At 48.5% G+C, this 26,473-nt stretch overlaps 1 protein-coding gene across 2 annotated transcripts; it reads left to right on the top strand.

Annotated features, from left to right (window-relative positions):
• Window positions 1-691: 691 nt before the first annotated feature.
• On the top strand, window positions 692-7,962 carry TXN2 (thioredoxin 2). 2 transcript variants are annotated; one of them, NM_001245850.3, is given in 4 exon segments: window positions 692-734; window positions 1,163-1,347; window positions 2,326-2,449; window positions 7,211-7,962. In NM_001245850.3, coding segments are annotated over 3 exon segments (426 nt in total). In that variant the 5' UTR covers window positions 692-734; the 3' UTR covers window positions 7,328-7,962.
• Window positions 7,963-26,473: the final 18,511 nt, after the last annotated feature.

The following is a 26,473-nucleotide window of genomic DNA, read 5'->3' on the forward strand; positions in this document are numbered from 1 at the left end:
GGGTGACAGGGAATAGGCTTTTACTTCCATGTGTTTTTCAACCCTCTAGCTTCTTAAAAGATGCACACTATTGCTTCCAGACTGAGGGGGGCTGTACATTACGTGTACCTAAAGCTGTCCCAATCCCTTGAATTCAGCTGTTTCCCTAAAACTCCAGTTACTTGGAGAGGCAGGGGAGCAGAAGAGGTCAAGGAAGTGACAGAGGAGTTCTTGCTCTCTTTGAGATTGCTGGGCTACGCAAGCAATGCTGCTGCTGGAAGGTAGTGCCTGTTGACATGCAGCTGGAGAGGGTAGCATGGGCCACGCTGGTCGGTGGTCACCCCCGAGTGTAGGGGTGCAGGTTGATCCCGGTGCCCTGCAGGGGTGGGCGCGTTGTGGAACGGAGTTAATTGCTGTCTGGGGGACTGTAGAGCTGTAGAGCTTTTCCAGGAGAGCTTAAAGAAGCCGGTGAAGCAGGCGGCCTTTGCGTGGCCTCGAGCTGAAGAAGCCGCCACCCGGAGCCCATTGGAGCGCTCCGCCGCCAATCGCCCCACGTGACATCCCACAGGCCCGTTCCGGGGCGGGGCGAGGCGGGCTAAGTGACAGGCACGGCAGCCAATCGGAGGCACCCGGCGCTGGGGCCGCCTGCCAACCGGCTGGCGTGCGGCCGCCCGCTCGCGGCTGCCTTCCGGCGGCGGCGGCCAATGGGCGCAGTTGGGCGGTGCCGGCGTGCGCGGTCACCTCCGCGCCTGAAGGTGCGGGCGGGCCCGGCGGGGGCAGCGGGGCCCTCCCGGCCGTGCCCTCCCGCCCCCGGGCTCGGGAGCAGCGGGGCGCCGGCGTCTGGGGTTGTTGTCGCCCCCAGGGTTGGGGGCGGGGGGCCTGCGCCGGCTGTTGGGACCGGTGCAGGCCCGGGTCTGCCCGGTGGGTGGGGAGGAACGGGCGGTGGGGGCAGCTCCACTCTGCAGGGCTGAGGGAAACAGTGACCCTGTGCCTGTTGCTGTCTCCCTGCAAACGGGGAGGAGGCGGGGTGCAGGGGCAGGAAGCAGTCACGTCATACCCCGTACTTCTCTCCTGGACACCTTCTGGCCTGGGGGCTGTCCTGCCGAGGGGACTCCGATCAGGGCGCTGCCGCAGTGGCAGCAGCCATGGGGTGCACCCACCGCACCAACCACTCTCCCCACAGATGGCCCAGAGGCTGGCTCTGCAGCGGCTGCTGTCGCTCCCCACGCGGGGACCCCTGGCATCCCACGGCAGGGCCCTTGGCACCTCAGCCGGCCGCAGGAGCACTTTCAACGTGCAGGACGGCAGCGACTTCCAGGACCGGGTGGTGAACAGCCCCAAGCCCGTTGTGGTGGACTTCCATGCGCAGTAAGTTCCGCTTGTGCCTCTCTGCCATCACCAGTACAGCTGTGGCTCTGTGACTTTCCTGATGTGGTGGCACTCGGGGCTCACCATGGAGGGGCATGCTTCAGGGCTTCCCAAGCTGCACAGTCCAGTGTTGAAAGACGCTTCTGGCCATCAGGCTAAAACCATGAAGATTACCATCACAGCTACACCCTGCAGGAGTGCCAGGAAGGCATTCCCCTGGGTGGCATAGCTGCACCTTTCAGGTGCTCAGGTGTCATCCCAGCCCCAGTGTTGCATCATCCTACAAAAAATGCCTCAGGAAAAAGTTCTGATATCTGCCCTGTTTGGCTTCATGGATGCAACGTTCTCTTAGAAATATTAAAGTTTGTTAACAACCACAGAGAGCTCTGCACTTGCTATGCCTCACCATTGTTATGGTGTATCATTCCATGTTTCTTAAAGCTGTGTGGTTTTGAGGCTCTTTATAGCAAATGTTTTTATGTCTTTAATAACTCCAATGACAGCAATTGTCATCAGTAAAAATGCTGTCATCCACATGCCAGTAAAAATATTCCTAGATACTATCTGCTCTGTTAACAATACTGATTATCTTTGGGTTTTTCACGTATTTTCATAGTTCTACAGTTACTGTTATATGAGCCAGTTACAGCTGATGTGGGGCAAACAGAGCACAAAAAAGCCAAAAAACTCCTGCTCTAAATAAACTAACTGACAGACCAAAGTGAGCATTAGTTGGGATCATCCAGGGAGGAGAGAACAATTAATTGAAGCCTGAAACTGGATTCAGAGCTTCCTTAACCTTTGACAGCTCCTTTGTGAGAGAGAGAAGTGTTTTTCTAAGTCATGGTTCAGGAATTGTATTTCCAGGCTGGCTGTTGAGTGGAACAGCAGTGGTGGTAAAGGCACTGGTGTACCAGCATGCCTTCCATGGCTGCATCTGCCTCTCCTAATGTCCCCTCTCTTTTCCTGCTCCGTCAGGTGGTGTGGTCCCTGCAAGATCCTAGGCCCCAGGTTAGAGAAGCTGGTGGCCAAGCAGGAGGGGAAGGTGCTGATGGCCAAGGTGGACATTGACGATCACACGGACCTTGCTATCGAGTACGAGGTAGGAGGTGGAAGAGCACAGACTTTCTTTGGCTGGCAGTGCAAAGGTGCCTCCCTGAGCAGAGCTGTGCCTGCACAGCAGCAGCATTGGAGGGGAGGGGAAGCCCAGAGCCTACAGGATCCTGATCCATTGAGTCACTTGTCAGTAGGTGGATTTTGCTGCTTGGCTCTGCTCCAGCTCTGCTGGTAATGCCCAGCATCCCCACCTCTAATTCTGCAGGGAGGTGTCCTCTAGGCCTTGCAGGTGTCTGTCAGTGTAAACACTTCCCTGGCCTCGAGGAGCCTGGAGTACACGTGGCATTTTGCTGCCAGCTGGGGCTGCTCAGGTGCAGGGCAAGATTGTGAAGTTACAAGCCCCACTCTGCCGTGCTACTGAACATGGTTCTTTGTGCAGCCAGCCTGTCCTCTCTTTCCCTTCCTTGTTCATGATCTTGAGCTGGGTCATAACATCCTCATGCTTAAGCTGCAGCACAAGGAGACACAGTGAGTTTTGTTTGGACAGGTAGAAGCCAGGTTAGAAAAAAAACAATAGGAGCACATGTCCTGGTCTTGAAAGGGGAGGACCTTGGTGCTTACACTAGTGCGTGACATTACTGCTGGGTGTGTTTCCTGTGCTGCCTTTCTCCCAGGAAGGAGCAGAATGACTGGAGAAGGCCATGGCTTTAGTTTACGTGATTCATTTATTTGTCCCCTCTGTCACTGGTTTGGTAGTTTAAGAAACACAAAAACCCCTCTGAGGGCCATGCTTGCCTCTGCTGTCTCTCCTTGCAAACAACCACTCTGCCCATGGAGTTGGGGCATCCTGCTGTTATGTTTTACAGGGGGAAAAAATGCTAAAATGCTTCAATTTCATTTGGGTATCACACAGATGGATCTGCTCCCCCTCTGCAGATGAAGTCCTGCTCCCTGGGTGACAACTAGCACAGCAAGCTCCTCAAACTGGCCTTAAAAGTGTGAACTGTCTCCTGAGCAAGCTGTCATTTTGTTGAGCCTGGAGAAGATGCCATTCCTGCACCCTGCTAAGCCAGAAGGAGACAGAAGTGGAAACAGCTTGTTCCCTCCCACTCTTTCCTCAGAGAGACCTTTCTGCCTGTGCTGTGGCGGCGTGCCCACACCGCTGGTGGCCACAGTCATCACTTGCAGCTCCCACAAGCTCAGCACGAGAGCCTCTGGTGTATTTCCTGCTGGCAGATACACCCCAGGCCAAGGAAGGTGGCTGCTGACTCCTGAGCAGGGCTAGCTGCTGCTAGGCCAAAAGGCTGTGTAGCTCAGAGGGTGCTGGTGAGAAGTTGAAGAGGATGAGATGGTTTTAGTGATGATCTCGGAGTTTGTAAACCCTAATAGATGCAGGGAAAGCTCTGGTAGCAACCATACTAAGGAGAAGAGAATAGAGATTATTAGCTCAACTCACATATTGTTCCAAGCCTTCCAGTAGATAGAATGAGCTGGGATTACCAGAGGATAATCTCGGGAGTGGAAAACGACAAGCAGGGTGTGTGCATACAGAGAAAGGTCTGTGAAAAGAGGCTGAAAGTCCCAAGTTTTGCAGGTTTGATGATGTTCTGCATCCTCTCCCCACGGGTACTGAGGGAGCACTGTCTGCTGTGTGTCTGTTTGTGTGCAGGAAGGACTGAGGCTGCAGAGATGGGTCAGCTTCTAGCAGTTCATTTGGGAACCTTATACACAAACATGATGAAGTTTTTGTTTTGTGAGAGGCCATCCTCCACTTTTGAAGTGATGCATGTGTGTCTTGTCTTGGCCGTTATCCCCGTGGCTAAAACACTGTCCTTAGACTGTCTGCAAGTACCATAGCTGCAAACAGGTAGGGGGATAGGAGAATTTTCTGCTCAGATCTTTGTCATTTGGAGCATCCTTTCTGAGGCAGAAGTTTTGTTCATGTGCTGAGCATGTGCTTAGTTTTGCTTCATCTTCTGGGAAGTTGCCATGTAAGGAGAAATGTATGGGCTGATGGGAAGGCAACAAGTTGAGATCAAAGAGGGACCAGAGTGTTTGTGAGAGATCAGGAAAACCACAGGTGGTGTTTAGAGAGGATCAGAAAATATTTGTTTTAAAGCCATTCTTTCGGGGATCCGATGTCTGCATGCTGAGGAAGTCTTTGTTTGGGGGCTTTCAGTGTCCATGCCGACCCAAAACTCCTTCACTAACTGCCAGGAAGTCTCACTCCATCCATGTTTATTCCCCTGCCCACGCACACACGCAGCCCCCAGCTTGCTGCCTGCTTGCACAATGTCCTCTTCAGCAGCCTCCTTGGTGCAGAGGGAGGCAGCAGGAGGGGGAGACCCCCTCGAAGAGCTGAGGAATGCTGGCACATTCCTTTATACAAGCCCTTGGCTCTTAGCCATTCCAACTTAACACAAAGCACGGATGCATTTCCTGCAACTAGGAATGTCCCCTGTACCCTTCCCTGTCCTGTTATGCCCAGCACAAAAGTGCTGTCTCTGGGGACTCCCCATTTTATCTAATACCTTTCATCTCTGCTTGTGGCCTTTCTCCACTGCTCCAGCCAGCTCCTGACCTCTTGCCTCAAGAGCAGAAAGGGAGAAGAAATACTTTTGTTTATCTGCAGTCTCTTAAAATTCTTTAGATTCATCTCTTGCCTTAGCCAGTTGCCTCTGTGTGTGGTGACCAGGAAAGGGCAGCCCCTTCTCTGGCCACTGTGGGTGGGCAGCTCAGGAGAGCTGCTGGGTACAGAGGTGGTCTTTCATCAGTGGAGCTCCATCCTGTTACCTCCTCACTCAGAGGCCTGGGTGAAATCCTTCCCCCTGCTCTGTTGTGTGGCATCTGAGCTTGTATAAAAGTTTCAGATGGGAAAGAATTCCCTTGGTATGGGTGTTGCCAGGAATAACCTGGATGGCCATGTTTGTTTATTTATCTGTGTGGTCAAGACTCATCAAAAGCAGACTGATTTTTTTTTCTGTAGAAATGTTCTTCAGGGAGGAGTAAAGTTTGTTTAGGTTCAGTGCAGATGGGACCCAAAAAAAGAAAAAGTGCCCTCAACTTTGCATTCTAGAAATTCCCATGATATTTGCTTCTCAGCCAGCAAAACAAAGTACGTGCTCCATTAACAGGCTGCCCTTGCTGCAGCTGGCAGGAAGGAAGCTGACAAAAACATTGTGTTTTCTGAGCCGAGTAAAGTTACCTTGTGCCCCCCATTCTCATCTAGCTCTGCAGCACCAGCCCTAGACCTTCCACTCTTTCTTTGGATTTGCTCACCTGCACAAAGAGGGAAAGAGACAGAGAAATCAAAGCCATGTGAAACTCATGGGTGCCCTCGTCAGCCTGCAGGGCCTGGCAGCATGGTGTTGGCTGCTTCTCCATAGAGCTTCCAAGAGTTGCCTGTTCCTCAGCCAGCTAGGGCCCCAGCCAGCTAGGGGGCAGCTCCTGTTTTTTTGGATGGGACTGGAGCAACTCTGCTCGATACTAACCCACTGTGCAAACCAGAGGGAGGCTCACTGGAGGTTTGCCCTTTTCAGGGACAGAGCACCTGAGTGCAGAGCATAATTTCTCTCTGCTAAAATCACAAGGGAATGTATAGCCACCATCACCGGTGCTGGGGCCCAAGCCCTCTGGATCTGCTCCCTGCAGTCACTAGGAGGAGCTGAAGATTGTGCATTGAGCAGCCCCAACGCTCCCATCCCTTCACATGAGACTGCACAAGCCTTGAAGGACACTGTGAGGAGCTACGCTGGACTGCCCAGCTGGAACTGGGTGGGAAGGGAAGACAAAATGTCCCCGTCATCTCAGGCTCCCAGTGGAATAAAAGCCAACCCTCTGATGGGTTTCCAGAGGGATTTACAGATCCTTGTTGGCAGCAGGGCTGGCAGTGCACATGGGAAGGCCTCACAGGCTGGAGGAGAGTCAGCTAAGGACAGAATGTGTTTTTGGGGGGGAGACTTTGCAGAGATAAGCTGTGTGGTCAGAAATGTGATCAGATCTTCCATTGCTGCAGCTCTCCAAGCTCTGGTTGTTCCTTCTTTCAGTCATGTCCCTTGGGGTTTCTGCTGTCACCAGTCAACCAGCAAGTCCCTGGGGAGTGTTGTCATTTCCAACACTGTTCTCTTGGATAATTCCCAGCAAACTTTGTTCTGAGCTAAAAAAGCAGTGCCCAGAGAAGCACAGCTGCCTGCTAGCTCTGTTCAGAGGGACTGTTTCATTTCATACTTAATCATCGGGGCTCTGCACTGAATGACCACTGGTTTGTGACCAGATAAATAACTGAAAACAAAAGTGGGGAAAAGAAGAAGGCTTGTAGGAGATTGACATTGCTATAATATGAGCAGGAAATCTGCCTGTGCAATGGTGGGATGGGTTAGGATTAGAGCTCCAGTCCTGTCTGGAGAAGAACACGGGTCCAGTCTGATGCTACCCTGGCCATAAAATGTCCAAAGGTCATTATGTCTGTGTCCTAGGTGTGTTCATTTATGGTAGGACAAAAGGGAAGGAGAAGAAGCATTTGTACTGGATAAGGTTTTTGTATTAGCTGTGGTTTTGTCTTTAAAAGTTTGGGTCTTATTTAAACTCAAAAAGCAGCTCAGCCTTATCTCAAGTCAAGTGGTGTAAGTCAGTGCAGAGAGGGGGAACATGGAGCTCAGTTGGCCTGTTTAGCAAGAGGACATCTTACCTTAGAGCAGTGCATGCTCAGCTCCCTTGTAGCCACTTCCTTAGACTTCCACTGGGAAACCAGGTGCAGATGGCTTCCTGCAGGCTTTGCTCACCCTTCTCCCTGTTTCTCTTGCCCCAGGTGTCAGCAGTGCCAACTGTGCTGGCTATGAAGAATGGAGACGTTGTGGATAAATTTGTGGGCATAAAGGACGAGGATCAGCTCGAGGCATTCCTCAAGAAACTCATTGGAGCCTGAAGTAAAAGGGTGGCTGTACCTCTGCCTCTGGACACATCTATGTTGTGCATTCCTTGCCTGGGAGAGCTGAGGGCAGGTCAATTGCCTGCTCTGTACAACCTGCGGGTTTCTTCTGTTTTGGTGATTTAGGAGATGGAAAATGTTGTAACTCTTCCCTCCTTCTCCCCCTTCTCATGAGCAGCAGTAGTTGCAAAGGGCTCTGTCGAGCAGGGCTGCTTATTCTCAAAACGGGGAATGTAGCTGGAATTAGGAGGCTGTGTTTATCAGCCAAGAGCTGACGTGCAGAGCTGCTGCTGCTGACTTAAGAGGAGGAATGCTTTTGTCTCTGCCTCACATCAGATAGCCCAGAGCATAGGGCAGCTGCTCCCTGCAAGATGATGGTACATACCTGCCCTGGGTGGGTTCATTTAAAGCTGAGAATGCCACTGTCTTGTCTGTGAAACCTGTCTCTTCCTTTGTCCTTGTGTTGCTGGGACAGGTACAACTCCTCCACAAATCCATGGGTTCCCATTATAATTTTATAAGAGAAAATATGGAGAAGTATTTTATAGATCTCCTTTTGTATGTCTGCAGCAGTAGAGAACATTTATCTGTCACTGCTGTCTAACTGGGAGAATAAAACTTGATTCCACCAATCTGTCTGTCCGGAGAGGTGAGTTGGGAGTATCAGCAGCACAGTTTCTAATGATGGGCTGGGAAAGTGCAGGTTATGATTCAATCCCTAGTAAAAGGTAATGTGCTGAAAACAAAATAGAGGATTCCTTCCATGGGGCTTTCAGTGCTGCCTGTAGGACCCCCTTTGTGTGCTGCTGGATCCAGGGGGCCAGAGAGAGGACTCACCTCCCACACACAGATGAACAGCTGCTCACTGCACACAAAGAACCTGAACTGTGCTCACTCCCCTGGTGCTTTTCTTACTCCTCCCCTGTCTCTGGAGCCCGAGAGCCTCCCTCTGCTTGTTGTGAATTATTAAATGTGGTCACATGGGTGAGCCCTGCCAGAAGGCAGCCTTTTGACTTCAATTACCCTGACCTTTGGACTAAGGGTGCCTTTTGTGGGCTTCTATCTGAGCAGCCTTCAACCCTTACAACCTCTTCCTCCTCCTTCTCACATACACCTGTTTCCTGTCAACCTGGTGCTCCCAGCCTCCTCCTGTGCTTGCAGGCAGAGTACAGCACAGAGTAAGCACTGATGATTACTGTACTGTTTAATTTCAGCTTGCTTATCTAAGCTGCATGAGAACATTGTAAATGCTTAATAGCTATGTACAAGCTACTGCTTTTTTTTTTTTTTTTTTTTTTTTTGCCACAGCTTCTGTTTTCTTCAGTCAATCTTAAATCTACTTTGGCATTGCTCCATTTTACCTTCCTGGTATATGAGCAGCCAGGTAATTTTTTTTTCTGCACCTCTGCAGTAACGATTTATGATCTTTGAAGGAACCAGGGGAGTGGTGATCCAAGTTCTGCTGCAACTGCAGTGTTGCTGGCTGGCATCACTGCTCCCACCTGCTTCTGTCACCCTGGAGCCTGGGCCACAGCACAAGGTGCTGCTGGTCTCTTGAGGTGGGTGCCTCCTATTCAGGCTGGGCTGATCTCACTGCTGGCACACTGCTAGAGGTGATGTCACTTGAATGTAATCTAGTAAAGAACTGTTGGTCACTTACAATCAATAAAAACTGGCATTTCATTTTATTCTGGAGATCACAGAGGCTGTGCTGCTCCTGACCTCCTCGGATTTCAGGCTGGGAAATTTCCCCTGCAGTTTCAGTGTTCCTGCTCAGTAAACACTTCTAGTAAAGACTCTACATTTTCCTGCACAAGCAAGAAAAGTAGGGAAATAGCGTCACATGCCCAACAATAATCAACGTTCTTGCCTTACCATCCTACAGAACAGGAAAAAACACAGTGACTTTGCATTGTGTAATTAAGGGGGAGTATAAAATAGTCATTTTATTGCTTCCTTCTAGGGAAAAGCAGAGATAAAGTGTCACTTAGCTGTTAAAGTGCCAGCACACTTTAGGGTGCATTATGTGAAAGTCACAACTGTTTATTTGAGATAAATGCTGAAGACCCATGTACTTGGTGCCCTGTGGGAATCCTTCAGAACAGTGTAACAGGTGGACAGTAGGAGGAGGGGTTTGTGGACAGCTTGAGATTCCTCAAGCAGCCTGCAAGGTTTCCACCACAGGACAGGACTCTGAGGATATTTTCTGTGCCAGGTTTTTAATTCAGCTCCCTGTTTCCCAACTGCTGGGGAAGGCTTCAGGGATTCCCACAGCGGTGTTTATAACAGGAGCTGCAAGCACGAAGCAGTGCCAGCAGTGTATTTGTGTAGTGGTTAAAGAGGGGTTGCACAGCAATTTTCATGCCACCTGAATGTGATGTTGGTCTTTCCCAACTGAAGGGAGCTGAAGCAATGGGTAATTCCTCAGCAGTAGTTGTTTTTTCTGTGTCAGCTGGGAAAATGTTTCTCCAGTGAGGATGAAGTTTGTTTTCCCTTTTGGAGTTAAGCACATTGAATCCTCCTCTGATCTGTCAAGCATTTGCTCTCTCCTACCCAAGCCTGTCTATTTAACAGTAGCTTTCTCAGCTCTTAATGTTCCTTGTTTCTATTTTAAGAGGACGTGTCAGTCAGTGCCTTCCCAAAGGGAATAACGCTCAGCTAAGCCCATGTCTCTTCCCCATGCATGTTTTGAACCCAATGCCAAGGTTTCCCCAAGGGTCAGGCACAGTGCCTCTGTCCTCACAGTCTTGTCCAAGGCGCCTGATTCCAGGCAAGCGGAGGTTTTCCATTAATTTCTGTTGACTTTACACTTGCATCAAGCCCTAACACAGTTGCTCCTTTCCCCAAGATGTTTGTGCCTGCCTGCTGAACTCCAAGTTAATCTCCAGCTGCTCTGGCTCATAGTGAATATGTGCAAGGAGGGAGAGCTTTGCTAGAGGTGCTATGCCAGGACCAGCTTCAAGGGTTGGTAGAGGATGGAAAACTCAGGTTGCTTAGCTTGTAGTACACAATGTATATGTGGTCCTCTGGACGGGATAGTTTGAGCCGGTTTGTTTCCAGTGGCCTGGCCTTGGCAGCCTGGCCAGTAAATCCTTTGCTTTATCAACAAAGAAGAAAACAAAGACAACTCCATGTCAACAGGGAAATGGTCCCCACTGACACTGCCTTAGGCAGGGCTTTTCACCAGCCAGGCTGTTGGCCTGAACAGTTTGTTAATCACTTTGAGCTTCTTCTCACACACCTCATTTTTCTCATCCAAGTAATTCTAGCATTCAGACAGAATCAGCAGTTAAATTCTCCAGCCCTGCAAGGCTGTTTGCAGCAATGTTAAGCTCAATGTTATTCAAAACTACTGCTAAAAGGTGGCAAGTGTTTGCTGTGAGTTTCCTTCAAGTTAAAGAATAACAGCAGCTATGATAATCTAGTCAATAAAAAGATAAGATAAAACTACCATAGGCTTGATTTCCAAGCCAAAACGAGACTAGATCACCTATTACACAGTCTCTTGTCCTCTTTACTGCCCTGGCAACACATCCAGGCTCAAGCTGTGGTTTAACCCCAGCTGACAACTAAGTACCAGGAAGCTGCTTACACATCTCCTGGTGTGATGGGGAGGAGAATAGGGGAAAAAAGGCAAAACCATAGGTTGAGACAGAACAGCTTAATAATTTGATTAAAGTAAAATATAAGAATAACATAATAATACTCATAATGAAAAGGGAAACTACAAAAAGAAAGGAAACACAGGAGAAACAAGTGATGCATGATATAATTTCTCACCATTTAGCTGATTGGTGCCCAGCCTGTCCCTGAGCAGTGATTGGCTCCTTCCAGGTAACTCCACCACTCTATATTCTGGGGATGATGTCCTATGATACGGAATATCCCTTTGGCCATCCCTTTGGATCAGCTCTACTGGCCATGCTTCTTCCCAGCTTCTTGTGTAGCTCCTCACAAGAAGGAAGAGCAGAGCATAGGGAACTGAAAAGTCCTTGAGTTAAAGTAAGCACTGTTTAGAAAGGAGTAGAGCACTACTATGTAACCAGCATTATTCTCATACTAAATCCAACACACAGCACTGCACTGGCTGCTAGGAAGAAAACTACTCTTCCCAGAGTCTGTCCCAGTCTAAATCAGGACACTGTTGATCACCACATACGGGTGGTATTCTGCCATGTCCTTCTGCTGTTTTCAAGGATGAGGGGTACCTTTGTGAGCTTTGTGGTTTCTCTGCCTCAGCAGCTCTGTAACTTCAGCAACACTTTTCCCCTTAAAACCTCTTGCAGGCAACAACCAAGGATTGCAACTTTCAGGAAAGTGGTAGCCACAGGCAAGATGTGGTTTGGATGTGGCTGCTGTGCTGAGCCATGCCTGGTTGCTTTTTCTCTCTCTGCATCCTACCAGCCAGGGAAGGATAGAGGCAGGAGCAACAGGGGAAACCCTGAATTTCTTAGACCAGAGGAGCCAAATTGGTGAAAATGAGAGGCCTACAGGGAGAGATTGAAAATGCATCTGCCCACGTCCATTCCCAGTGGGAATGGAGTGAGGAGAAACCTTGTGGCTGCCTTCCTGGTGGCAAAGGGTCCCTTGCCCAAGGATGGGAAGTGAGACAGGAAAACATCCTGCAAGGAGAGGCCAGAGGGAGGACATTAGAACTGCTTGTGTCCTGAGAGTGGAGGACAGCTGGAAGCTGCAGGCAACAGGGCAGCGCCCAACTTCCCACTTCACATTGACTTCCTAGGCTCTCATGATCCAAAAGCCACAATAAAAATGCACTAAAATTGATGGGTTTTCTCCATGGCCTGCATGAAATAAGGTCCCTACGGGTGTATATGTATTTATGCATTTTTATCTACTCCCATATTCTTGTTCTCTGTTGTGGAGAGTGACAGGAGTTTCTGTGATTCACAGATGTCCCCAGGAACTGCAGCTGTTGACAGCAAAGGACAGGAGCCACCCTGCTCCCACCCAAGGCAAGGCTGAGCTCCTTTTACCTTTCTCAGCCCCTACATTCTTCTCTTCACTGCTGCTAAAGGCTCCCTGGCTTCATCTCTCTTACAAGTGGACAAGTGATTGAGCAATTTCCTGAAAAACAGGAAATTTTTGCAGTGAGAGTCCTCTGAAACACCGACTTCAAGTCATCCAGGGGGTACAACATGCATTAGAGACTGTGGTGTTTTCCAGAGATGGTGACCTCTGGTCACCCGCATGGCTGCAGCTCCTCCATGCCAGTCCCACACAGCTGTCAGTGAGAGGGTGTTTGTCCCGGCAGGCTCTGCACATGGAGCTTCATGGCCTTAGAAAGAAGGGAGCTGCTTCCCCTGCGGTTGCCGTATTGCTCCATCATGAGGCAATAACTTCCCCGCAGCGCCCGTAGCCGCGGGCGCAGGACTGCATGGCTCCTTTCCCTGCAGGTGGCTTTAGCCGCAGGGCCATGGCACAGACAGCAGCAGGTAACAAACCCAGCCCTGGCTCTGGCTGTCGCAGGGCCGGGATGGAGATGGAGTGATGCAAGCTCCAGCACGCCCGCTGGTATTTATATAACATAGTTTTGCTTTAATCCGACTTTTTAAGTAAACTGTCAAAGCCCTTTCTGTTCACTTGTTCACTAGGAACCTTTTTTTTTTTTTTTTTTTTTTTTTTTTTTTTTTTGACTGCAAGTTTCATCTTTCAAAGCTTGGCTAGTTTTGAGTAATGTTGAAAAACCTCATTTACAGTGGCTTTTTGTTATGTGCTGGTATTGTTCAGGCAGAAGTGGTTGTTTTCTTTTTGTCCTGGCATAGCTCAGAAGTGACTGCATACTCTGAGCTCAAACTTTCTAAAAATACTTACCCGTGAGGAGAGATCCAACATGGCACTCTTCAGACCCAGAGATTAACACCTTGGAAAGGTGCAGTGGTCTGAAAAAGAAGCCAGTGGCAGTGTCCTGCCAACTCTGGTCACCGTAAGCCCTGGAGCTTCAACACGTGGCAGGCAGAGAAGATGTGCAGAGGGATGTAGATCTCTGAGGCACCAGGGAAATCCACTCAGTGCCTGCAGAGCCAGCCCAAGGGAAATACTTTCTGAGGAGAGGCTACAGGGTGACTCAGAAGCCGTAAAGAAAAGCATTTCTTGCTGCTTGGAAAAGCAAGGCTGAACAATAAGCCTGCTCCACACCAGAGGTTGGTCTTCATAATCACATCCTCCTGTTGGAGCGTGAGATGGCTCTGGGGGAAGGGAAGATGACAGACACTGAGCAGAACAGAGATCAGGCATATGACAAATTGCAGGAAAGCATGTGGGAGCTCCTTTTTTGTCCCGCCACTGGCTGATTGCAGGAAGCTTCCAAGGTGACAGCTTTAGCAGCTGCTGGGATAGGAGACCTTATTATTCAGCACTTGTGTTTATGGCTATGCCAGTTTTTGTCAGGAAGCTACAAGACAAAACCCCCACATTCTTCCTTCTTGCTTGCCAGGTCTGTTCTCAAGGGGCTAATCCTTTAGCCTAAGTTATTTCAGCTTGCTACCTGAGGAGATCCAGCTTCCCCTTCCCAGCCAGGCAGGTCCCATGGGCTTCATCCTAAAATCCTGGCAGGAGCATGGAAACTTTTCATAGAGCTCAAGAAAGACCAAAAGTTGTTGCTATCACACCTACTACTGCATTTCTCATGCTAAACTCTGCGGTTGCCCAGTACTCCAACCCCTTGTACCTGTCTGAACCCTGTTTAGTTCTCGTTCCCCTTTCCCTGACCTAGGGATCGAGTTCTGTTCTCAGTTTTTTGGCAACTCTCAGGAGGAAGCATATTTCGGGTTTTCTTAATCTGTCTGGCATCGCACACGAAGGCAGAAGCTGGCAGCATCCTTGAGATGAAAGGATGCAGGAACACGAGGGGCCCATCACTGCTGGTCTCATTGGAGCCTGCAGCACAGAAACTGGCAGGCATGTGGCCGTGTGTGCAAGCAAACTCCTTAGGCTGCTGTCATCTCCCTGTTCTGCTGCTCCCCCACAATGCTGTGCCTCCCTGTGACATTGTGTCCAGCATGTGGTGGCCAGCAGCACATGACTGACCCAAGGGCACTGTTCCCAGCCTCGTTTCTCCAGCTTGCAGCTGGGGTCATGACGGCTAAGTTCTGCCACTGTTACATCCCAAGCCCTGTTTCCCTGCCTCCTTTTTCCTTCCCTCCCTGGGGTTTCATACTGAGGCCAGGATGGTCATACTGAGGATGTGATGGTCATGTCCCCTCCAAGGAATCAACAGGCTGTGGCATTTCCGTTGAGGGTGGAATCTGAGGCTGCTGGCAGCAAGTCCCTCTGCCATGGAGTTGACAAGGCAAGGAGGCTGGTGTGTCACCGGCTCTGCTAAGGGGTGTCAGCCGGGGTTTTCCAAGGACCAGATGCACCCACTGTCGTAATCTCACCTGGAGAGAGCCTGGCTGCAGTTCAGCCCTTGCCTGCGCCTGTAATCTCCCAGGGTTTGGCAAAAGCGCCGGCAGCCCACAGCGGGGGAGCCGCAGGGAAGGCACTGCGCTGGGGTGATTCAGCCGAGGAGCCTCTGTCCCAGCTGAGTCAGGCCTTATTCCAGCATCTCCCTGTCCTGCTGCAGGGGGCTGTGTCTACAGATTGCAGAGGCCTCACAAACTGTGTCTTCCCAGCACTTCTGCCCCTTTCCCCCCCAGCCCAGCATCCCAGCCAAAGCTCCGGCCGTGACCGCTTCCTCTTTGCGGGACTGCTGTGCACAAACAGCTGCATCGTGTCAGCCCGGCGGGCTGCACTGCCCTGATAAATGACCCAGTTCCCGAGAGTAGGGATGGAACTGCCAATGTACAGCTCCCTGCACTGAGGGGAGGGCAGCAGATAGCCCAGCCATGCTTCGGGAACCTCACTGAGGTTCCTCATCTCATCTGTCTCCCACCAATATTGTGTCTCCCAGTGTCTTCTCTTGCCACACACACAGCAGCATAGGTAGTACCCAGTGTGTCTAAGTCCATAAACCCTGCTTTGCAGAGAGGGTGAATGGCAGCACTGCTGGCACTTTGGAAAGCCATGGCCAATGCCTTGGAAAGAGTCTGCAGAGGCTGAGCACCTGAAGATGGTGTCCTCATAAAGATCAAGAAGAGTGACCTCCAGCCGTTGCCCACGGGCACCTATCAGCACGAGCTTGGGCTGGGGACACTAGAAGATGAAATGCTGCCCTACAGGGTGTTCTCTTGCCCCATTTCTCCACCAGCCTGGCTGGCTGTCCTTTCTCACGTCAGGGCAGGGGGATGGGACAGGAAGGCCCTCATTATCCAGGGCTTGCTAATTAGACAGGAATGTTATCTCCAGCCCAGATGTCAGTTCTGACCTCCCTCTAACCTTCTAGAAATCAAAACAGACACAACTGTGTTTGTTTTAAAATAAGAAAAATAAGCCTTTGGGGTGAAGCAGGAAAGCCTTGCCTTGGGGGTACATCTGGGGAGGGAGGAGGGCACAGAACCAGATAAGCCTTGGTGAGGTTCTCCAGGTTGCCAAGCTGGGCAGGACTGACCACCTTGCCCTGGGTAGAGAACAAGGTCCCATGGCTCATGGTGGCTGTGTATGTATTTTGGGCCTTCTGATGTATGGTGCTGTGGTGCAGACACAGCTTCTTGTCCAACACAACCCAGGGGATACTAGCTGGGTCCTGTAGATCCAGATGTGGAGCTGATAGGGAATGTCAGCTGAGTTTGTATTTCACCTCTCTGCCTTGCTTTTTATATTTACAAAATGGTCTCAAAAGGAGATGTTCATCCCTGAAACAAATTCTGCCTTTCAAACCTGACATGAATAGCTTTTCCTCATGCCACCTAAGCAGTGCTTAAATTGTTTTAGAATAAAGGGAGCTGGGTGACATAAATAGCTGGTGATTCTTGCCTTTGACTTGTGGTAAAACCTTGTTTTATTACATTTCTGTAATAATCTTCTATAGCTGGGGAACAAACTTTGCCTGGCTCTGATCTGGATCAGACCTTTGAGCACCTCACCCTCTGTACACCTAGATTTACATCTCCATTCCCCATAGCAAACTAGATTGCTTCCTGTCCTCTTTGTAAGACTACAGCTCCAGTTTGGAGATTAACACCAAGGAGGTCTTTACCCAACACCCTTTTCCTTCTGTGTCAGGCATCCAAGCACCCAGGGCTGCAGCACCAAAGTTCCTTATGACAGAGGCTTGATGTAGTTCTTGCAGTAAAATGAGGAGTGGATGTGGCCAGCTAAAAACCAGCACCTCAGGGTTTTTTTCTGTTGCTGCTGCCTCTGTAGCTTGAGGCAGTCACTGGCCCAGCCTTGGCTCTACCCCTCCCAGTCCACCAAGGCCACAGTACCAAGACTTATGAAGACAGCAGAGGGATTGCTCATTAAGCCACAATCCCAATATTTCAAAAGGCACCGCTGATTCAGTTATGCAACATTTTGCCTACCATACCCCCAAGACAGCAAGCAGATAAAAGTTTTGAGGTGTCCCATTTTCACTTGCCTCCTTCAAAAACACCTTTTGGCCCCCCTGAATAATGGGTATTTTTTTTTAATGCTTTGAAGGCTGTGCCTCATGCTCGTGACATCACAGCGGTGATGTGTTGCCCTCTGGCAACATCACTAGAGCAGAAAATGATTTCTGTTGTCTTCCAGACGTGGCTACTGATTGGTACACCCTGTCTCCCTGAGCTTCAGGGTTACTGAAGCAGAGTAATAGCTGAGAAGTGAGTAATCAAGAAGCTACCTGACCAGATTTAAACCTGACTGGAAACAACTTCTCCAACAATAATAGGAAGGAGGATCGTGCCTGCTAAGGTGCAGAGCTGCTGCAGGAGGACCATGCACAGACGTCCTTGGGACTCAGAGTGGATGGCATTCACGCAGCACACCTGCAGGAAAGCTCTCCTTACAAAAACCACCACAGCTCCAGGGCCTTGAGTGAATTTGCACCCATTTTTATGACCTAAACTCCTGAGTCAATATTTACCCAAGAGGTGGATACACAGCTGCCCTGTGATGCTGTGTACACACACGGACAAATGCTAGTGCTGTGCATGCACACCCCAACACTCACACTCAAAGACTCGAGCTTCTACAAGCAGGCAGAGACACCTGCTCTCCCTCCTCAGCCTGCTTCAGAATGGTCCTTCACATTTGCAAGAGGGACACTGACAAACTGGAGCAATTCCAGGCAGAAGTATGAAGCTGCCCAAGGGAACTGGACCATCTGACACACGGGCAGGGTGTGAGGGAGCTGGGCTGGTGTGAAAAGGGACAAGAAAGCTCATGAGGGAGACTATCTAACAGATTTCTACTACCCAAATGGGGGTTATGTGGAAAGTAAAGCCACATTGCCAGAAGATGTGCTCAGTGGAAGGACAAGAGGGAAAATATGGTGGAGTTGCCATCCTCTGAGTTTTTCAAATCCCAGCTGGACATGGCCCTAAGCACTCTGATCCAACTTTAAGGCTGGTCCTGCTCCAAAAAGATGGTTGACCTGGAGATCTCCAAATTACCTCTTACGCTAAATGATGTGGTGATTTTGGTAATGGTACATATTTGATAGTAGACATTCTAGACATTCTTTAATTCAGATACTGATTGCAACCACTTGCATGTGGGATTTTTGTTGGCCACAAAAATCCCCTACAATGTTACAAGCTGGGGACAGTGTGGCTGGAGAGTGTTCAGGCGGAAAGGGACCTGGGGGTGATGGTGACAGCCGGCTGAACATGAGCCAGCAGTGTGCCTTGGTGGCCCAGAAGGCCAATGGCATCCTGGCCTGTATCAGGAACACTGTGGCCAGCAGGAGCAGAGAAGTCACTCTTCCCCTGTACTTGGCACTGGTGAGACCACACCTTGAGTGCTGTGTCCAGTTCTGGGCCCCCCACTTTGGGAAAGACATTGAGACACTTGAGCGTGTCCAGAGGAGGCAACAAGGCTGGTGAGCGGCTTGGAACACAAACCCTGTGAGGAACGTTTGAGGGAGCTGGATTGTTTAGTCTGGACAAGAGAAAGTCTTAGAGGTGATCTTATTGCTCTTTACAACTTCCTGAAGGGACGTTGTAGACAGGTGGGGGTTGGTCTCTTCCACCAGGCAGCAACTGACAGAACAAGAGGACAGTCTCAAACTACGTCAGGGAAGGTATAAGTTGGATATTAGGAAAAAAATTTTCACGGGAAGAATAATAAAGTACTGGAATTGTCTTCCCGGGGAGGTGGTAGAATCACCATCTCTGGATGTGTTTAAAAAAGACTGGACATGGCACTTGGTGCTATTGTCTAGTTGAGGTGTTAGTGCATAGGTTGGACTTGATGATATTAGAGGTCTCTTCCAACCTCATTATTCTGTGATTCTGTGATTTTCAGCACCCCTGTATCAGGCACATAGTCAAATTTACCAAGAAAATTATCAAACTGGAAACATCTGTCTTTCTTTTGATTCAGGGTTGTTTCCAGCTGAATCAGCTGGCTGTCATCCGAGACTGGCAGTGGGAGTGTGAAGACCAGAGGGGAATAACCCTCCTTCAGAGACTGCTCAAACTTGGGCTGTCTTTACACAGTTATCAAACCCTAACCCTGACCCTTGAGAGGCTGAGGAGAACATGATGTTCCACCTTTGCAGGTTAATCTAATCCATGTTGCTCATCCTAGGGCAAAGTGTGCACAGCTCATCTTTCTTGAGAAAGCAGATAAAGGGTACCTGTGTGGTAGGCTTAGGAGAGGGCATCTCCTGAAATTATTCCCATCTGTAGACCACTCCCACAGCTCCTGCCCCTCTCTTAAAATATGTGGTGTGAGATCTATAACAACTCAGTAGGTGGTAGGGAAGGTCATTGCAAATGATGTGGCACTTCTGCAAATTGGGGTGTCTGAGAACTGGTAAGTCCATGTAGGAACATCTAGCCCTGGCATTTCTGCAAGTCAGATACAGCCCCAGTTAGGAGAAGTGTATCATAGAGGAAGCTCTTAGTGCCTATTTCATAATACAGAGAGTAACTGCCTCCTGTAGTGCTAAATATGACTGGTTTTGGCAAATGCTGCTGAGTCCTGGCTTTGTCAGTGTGTGCTTTGCCCTCTGAAAAACCAGCCTTCCACAGCTCCCAAATGGCATGGCTAACCCTTTCCTCCTGCTCCTTCCCAAATCACACCAGTATTCACAGAGGGAGGTAGGTGCTGTAACATTATTAATTTTTTTCCCCCCTGTTGGGAGAAATTGAGTCACACAAGTGATGGCTATGGGTTAGTAGAAGGCTAAAAAATAGTAAGTTACAGCCTGAATCCCAACTCACCATAACTTCCTCCCCATCCCAGGCAACATAGGCATGTGGCTTAACTTTTCATGTCCTTGGTTTAATGAACTCGTGTCAGGAATTTCATGTGCATAGCAACCTTATCTGATGACAGTGACATTTTCAGCATGTTTATGTTCAGTTTTATTTGCAAACCATTTCCAGCATAGTTCAGCTGGGTGGATGGGATGGGGCTGAAATGTGTAAGAACCCAACACACATACTGGAAGCTTAGCCAAAGTTACTGGGGGGCTCTTGAAGCACATCCATGGGCAAAAGGATCTGCAAATGAGTTTGTGCACCATATTTTCCAGCTGCAGCCTTTCACACACTCACTTGTGTCCAACAAGCAGTGCTGGGGGGGGGGGCATGGGGAAGGTTGTTTGTTTTTTCTTTCCTTCTTTTTTCTTCCGGTTCTCAGTACTGTCACAAGCAGATGAGAATGTGTTTCCCACGTCGGCTGTGGGGGCACTCTGCAGCCCAGTGCTCTCTGATACCCACAATATCACAAAAGCAGACGTCTCTGCTTCACCACAGCCCCAGCTAGTAGGAGGTATGGGGAGAAGGGGAGGGGAGCCGAGGCGTTTTGTAGTTTGAAATTTGAACAGCTGGATTCAGCAAGGGTTCCCAGGGTTTTTCCCGGGAACGAGGTCAGCGGCTTGGGCAGGCGGATAGCCTGGGAGCAAACATCAGGAGTGCCCCTGGAGGCTCCACCTCCGCAGCTCTGCCCCGGCTGCCGCGCTCTTCTTGCCCTTATAAGGCTGGGATTGTCACAAGGAAAAAGAGCCATAAATAGTTGTATGATTATTACCTGCTTTGCTCTTCCCAAGTCAGGCTCTTCCTGCCTGCAGCTTCCAGAGATCCCCTCCCCACTCCAGCCCCAGAAAGGCAGTGTTTCCCATGTCTCTGCATATGGATGTGCAAGTCCAGGTCATGAGGTCCAGTTTGTCCAGGTGCTCTGCCCTGCACGACTCCTTGCCTTGGCCTTTGCAGAAAGCCTCCTGCCTGGGACTGTTCAGTTGTTTTACAAAGTGCTGCAGGAGAGGGGCTGTGGTTCACCCATCTGTGTGTCTTTCTTCAGCAGCTCATGGGCCAAATTTCCTTGGTTTGAAGGGTGTCACTTTCATTCTTCAATTTTGGGTGTATGAACAGGGTAAGGTGTTGGAGGAGAATGCAAAACAGTAGATCAGGGCAAAATAAGACGGCAAAAATGGCAAGCTGCCCTATGTTTTTGTTTGCTTCTTTTCCAGGGTGTGAGATCCATACCTAAAGGCAGAGAAGACCTTGATGTCTCCTGGAAGGAGATCATGATGAGTAAGACACTGTGGGCTGAGCAGCAGCAAAGATGTAGACCAGCAATCAGGAGACCTGGTGTACACGTCAGACAATTATTTGCCTGTTTCCTGATGTGGTTGAGTTTTACCCCTTCCCCCTTCTCAATTTTTCTCTAAGTAATGAAGCAATTCATTGTCAGTGCATATTTTAAACACTGACTCTCTTGGTTCCTGTCTTAGACCCAGCACACACTTCCCAAAAGTTTCCTGTGGGCCCCAACTACAGCAGTTTAAACATTTTCCATCGTACGTGCAGTGGCTCTGTGCTGCCATGGGGTCCTCAGCTCCCTGATTGCCTGGTCAGTCAGGGTAGTACCTGTGCATACTTTTGCCTGAGACCTGCTGCAGGCACTGAGGCCACGCTCAGCCCTTCTTCACTTCTCATCATGCTCTCACACTGAGTTTTTCTGTCTGTCTGAGCTTGAAAGTTCTTTGGGGAAAGCATCAAGAGCTGATCTTGGCTTCAAAATCAGTCTGTGCTACTGCAATACAGGGAGAAGGGAAAGTGGTTTGATGTGCAGCAATGCCTATCATCCCTAGGCTATCTGCAGTCTCTTCCAGAGAGGCGAGGCAAGTTCCCAATAAGAACTGCTGTGCTTGGGAAGCTGCCACTAAGAATTATGAGTTCCCCCTAGACAGTCTTTTCCAGGTCTGCTGGCAGGATGGGATACACAGCCTCCATTGGGAATGTAGGTAGAGCTACTATTTCCCAGGTCCCACAGAAATGTTACTCCCCTGCTTTCTGGGCAGCTGCTTGGACGCAAAGGCAACTTTGACTATCTGGTGCCTTCTGTCGTAAAGGTGTTGGGCAAACAGCACTATCAGAGGTAACAAGAGAAGTGTGGAGCTGACCAGACAGTGAATCATAATATGCTTCTTCCAATACCATGGATTCACATGCCTTGCTCGACCTTTCTCCAGAAATTAAACAGAAAACAAGATCAGAGAGCATAGCGTGAAAGGTTTCATGCTAACCCAGGGTGAAAAATGTTTGGTGCTAAGATGGCAGTCATCCTTATGGTACAGTTTTCTATCATCAGGACTGGCTCTCTTCGAGGCAGAAAGACAGCCCCGAGCCCCTGGGGTTTGCTCCTTCCCTCGGCAGGAGGCAGAGGGAGGAGGAGGAGGGTTCCAGTGCCTGGGCGGCTGGCGCTGCCCTGGGGACAGCTCGGTGCCAATGGGTGAGGTCACCGCCAACAGGGAGGAGGGCAGGGGCCGCTCCCTTCCCAGCTGTTGTGTGTCCCGAGTTTGAGCACTTGCTGAGCAGCCAGCAAGGACACCGGCAGGCAAGGAGATGACTGGAGAAATTGCAGCCACTCTCACTTTCCCCTCTTTCCTCCTCCTGGAGGGGTGCGGGTAGTAATCATTTTAGGGCACACACATCCCGATCACATTCTTTCACATCCCCAGGCATTTACATCCAGAGTCACTTCCATTTTCAGTTTTAGAGGGGATTTTACATTGAACTTAAAAGACCTCGGTCTCTTGTATCCTGAAGAAGCACCAAAAAAACGCATCTTTAAGTGCTTCTAATTATAGTGGTATTTTTCTTCCTCATTTTCCTGCTTGGGTTTGGTTTGGGTGTTTTGTATTTTCTTTATTTTTTTTTTTTCCTTTTCCTTGCTAATTAGAAAACTAATTTTAGAAATTAGTCTTGACCACTCTGGAAACCTAATAGAAAATTAGCAAAAATGCAATAGCAGGAAAATGAAAGTAAGCCTGAGGAAAGGTAATTGTTTATAACTAAGGGGTTTTGTTAACTCCTGTGCCTAATTAACACACTACAAAGGGGAGCCGTTATTGAAACTTCCACACCCTGCTTTCTCAATTAAAGTACAAGAGAGATCATAATGAAAAAAGGTTGGAGACAGCTGGTATGTCCCCTAGCAAAGCTAAGCCTGATTTAGCATTCCTCAAATGAAAAAAAAAAAAAATTTAAATAAAATTCTCAAAAGCCAAAACCCAACAATACCAAACATACGCATACTCTCTTTCTTTTCCTGCACATTATTCTTTTTCTCCATGTAATGCAGAGCTCTTTCTCATTAGTGCCTAGTAGCAACAAAAAAAACTTAAATTATGATCCTCATTGCTGATGTGTTTTTAGCCCACAGGTAAAATGGGCAGGGATGATTATTTTCAGGGTTATGATGGCTGGTTGAAGAAACTTTGCAGGAAAGCTGAATCATGGGGTGAGCATCTTGTTTTAATCTTTTTTTTATTTTGCTATCCCACATCTAAGGGGCGGCTTATGAAAATTCAAGAGGCTTTTATGCACGTACATTCCTCTATAAAGAGTCAAAGAATTACAGGCCTCTGCAGTGTCTCACAATTAGCTGTAAACTTAGGTACAGGTGTGTATTTCAAGTTCAGTGTTAGATGCAGCTGTAATCAGGAGCGTGGTAGAGTAGTAAGAGGCTTAAGGATGCTTTAACTTTATGTACAAACAGAAAAGTCAAGGAGGGAGAGGACAGGATTTACCACAGGTTGAATGACTTGCCTCATTAGGTAGAAGAGAGCAGTGCTACCTTATTTCGTGCTTTAGGTCTGTGTCATGCTTAGGTTTATAACTCAAAGTCCAAATAATACTCATAATATTCTCTTCAACCTTTCAACCTCATTTTCTTTTTTTTTTTTTTCCTTCTCTAGGACCAGTGCAGTGCAAGAAGGCAGCAGTGCTTGCAAGACTCCTTACATCTTGGCCTAACACAAGCTGCTACCTCATGTGAAGGAACCCCAGAAGTCCCTGAGCACCTCTGTCCTGTGGGTTTGATTCCTCTTAACACTTTCCTGTCTCTTGGTAGCTGAGAAATTGCAGAGCAGGTGCTAGCCTGGGCAGCTCAGAAGCCTGCTGCTCCTCAGTGAGTTACTGATTTTTGACCAGAATCGGTGTGTTATAAAAACACACAGGATACCTGGTGAGTTGCTTTCTTTGTTCCAGAGTAATCCCAGGAAATGATGATCTGATTAATGGGAAAGAAGGGTGACTGTGTTAAATGGAGCTCATCTTCACCTCATCTGAAAGGAGGCTTCCCACAGTGATGGCACCTCATGTATCTGTGCTGGCAATTTCTCACATCCTACAAAGCCAATGCCTCAGAAAGTCCTGGTGAATTTTCTGCTTTCTGTGTCAGCACTGTCAGTTCACCCTTCTGACCCAAACCTGGAGCTGAGAATAAGCTTTGTGCCCAGCTTCCTTCACTGGTCCATATGTTCCCAAAGGCAGAGCAGACCAGCAAAACTGTACAGAACAGTCCGTGCTTACAGTAAGGAGCTGGGAGAATTGAAGAGGCTCTCAAGGGAGCAGGGAAAAAAGTCCTAAATGTGGGAGGGAATCTTGGCAGAAATGAAAGGGGGGGTTGTTGAGCAAAGCATGCACTGGCTCCAGATGCACAGAGCTTGCAATATGTTATGCTGAGAATCTGTGGGTGTGTTTATAAGACCTGCCACTGACTTGCAAGCACAAAGGATGTAGCCTCCTCTTATCAGAAAAATGTGGACTTCAGCCTTGCAGAAGAGGGAGAATGAATGTTCGGGTAACTTCACACTGGGTCTTCTTTCTGGTTGTAGCCTGACAGAATGATCCCCAAGTTTGGTTTTGACTGGGCCCACTTTGGTTTCTGACAGATAAAAGTGGTGTCATTAACTGGGGCAGGCTATAAACGAGTTAGTTCCCCTGCAGTTCCCACAACAAAGCTACAGTGGGAATCTGGATGACTTTCTACAGCACTGGAAAAATCCCTTGCTCTTAACATCTCTTGGGCATACTAGAGAGTTTCAAGCTAGTTTCACTTTGTCCTCAGCCAGCTTCCTGAAATGAGAACCACAGGGCCACTTCATTTGAGCAAATATTTGGCCTTGATTACTGTAGCAGGCTGAGCCCAAAAACAAACAGTGGACATGGGATAAACTGAGAGGCACCATTAGTGGAGAATAATCTCAAAAAGTAACCTCAGGAAAGGCAGCAAGCTGAAAGTAGGGGTGCTTTCTTGGTTTTTTTGTAAGGAAGATGTTAAAAAAAAGGTTGACTAAATTCATCCTGGTAGAGGAAGAGGGAAGTGAATATTCAGCTAGATGCCTTTTGTTTAGAGGTCTGTTAAAGGTGGCTGATGCTGAAAAGCAATTAAAACAATAAATAAATTCTGTGAAGTAGTTAAATGCTGTCACTCTTATGTGTTCTCTAAACCAAGTCCTGTTTTTGTTACAATACAATCACTCTGTTATGAATTCTTGGTTCTGTGAAAACAAGGTCCAGCCTAAGACCTACAGAAGGAAAATAGAAGCAAAGGTGGCAGAAAGTTCTCCACAGCCCTACCTTATCAGAGTGAATTAAACAATGTTTAGGTGGATTTCTCAGTCTCTTTAAAGTGTCTTTTCCTTATTAGGACCTCACCCAAGCCTGGCTTGTCATAAGCAAGACAGGTGGAGGGTGACAGAACTGGCAGGATACTGTTCTCCTTTCAACTTATCCTCTGTTAAGAGGAATGCCCCCAAGCCCTTCTGAACTCAGGAATCTGAAGCATTTCTTACCCCCCTGAGAAAGAAAGAAGGAAAAGGAGGTATTTGAGATGTTAATAAAGGCTCCTTAGGAACTGTTGAACCGGGGAGCTGTGAGGCCAGGGCAGACAGTGTGAGGCCAGGGCAGACAAGCCTAAAATGTTGTACTTGGTGAATTATCACTGAAGGAGCTAAGATGTAACAGATGCTGTGAAAATGATTGTTTTCTTCAGAAAAAAACCACCAAACAGAACCAACCAACCAACCAAAACAGCCCCCCCCCCCTCCCCACTTGCTGTGCTTCTTTTAAGGCAGGTAACAGGATGTTTTCTGCTGGCATTTAGGACAAGTCTAAGTAGGTCCAAGGCAGGAAACTCAGATTCCTGTGTTCCAAAACTGAGTTTTGGGGCAAAGATTCTTTTGTTGGATAGCTTGTATTCGTGTTGGCCCTTTTGTATACTGGTGTTAGGTGCCAGCTTTTCTGAATTTAAAGCTCAAAAGAACATAGTGAGCAGCAAGAGAACAGGGCTAGAGGAAACACGGTTTGGAAGAGAATATAGTGAACTCAAAAATGTCTGTTGCTTAGCACTGTGGTTCCATTTAAATGACAGAGGTAGCTCTTGGATGTAAAGCGCTCTGAGCCATTATTCTTACTATGTCAGATCAGGAATGTGGTGTCTGTAACCATGCCAAATGGAGTTGTAATCTCATGTCAGGGACTGGAGGAACTCACAAGCTCCAAGAAGACTTTTCCTTTGCCTCAGACAGAAGTTTTCATCTAGGTGGGTTTCTGAAGATATTGCATAACTTCAGTCAGAGCACAGTTGTATGATAACCTGCTTCCCCAATAGGGACCTTTCTACAGGATGGTGTAATTTACATTTTATTGAAAGAAGGAAGTCTGGCATATGATAAATATAGTTACTGCAGTACAGTAGTAGAGAAGTGTGCCTCTGAATGGTATCCCAAATGACCAGATATATGGAAATCATTTGTTTTTCAGCAGCAGGTCTTGTAATTAATGTATTGAGAAAGGAAAAACGTGT

This window comes from Taeniopygia guttata, chromosome 1A (assembly GCF_048771995.1).
Source record: "Taeniopygia guttata chromosome 1A, bTaeGut7.mat, whole genome shotgun sequence".
Lineage (NCBI taxonomy): Eukaryota > Metazoa > Chordata > Aves > Passeriformes > Estrildidae > Taeniopygia > Taeniopygia guttata.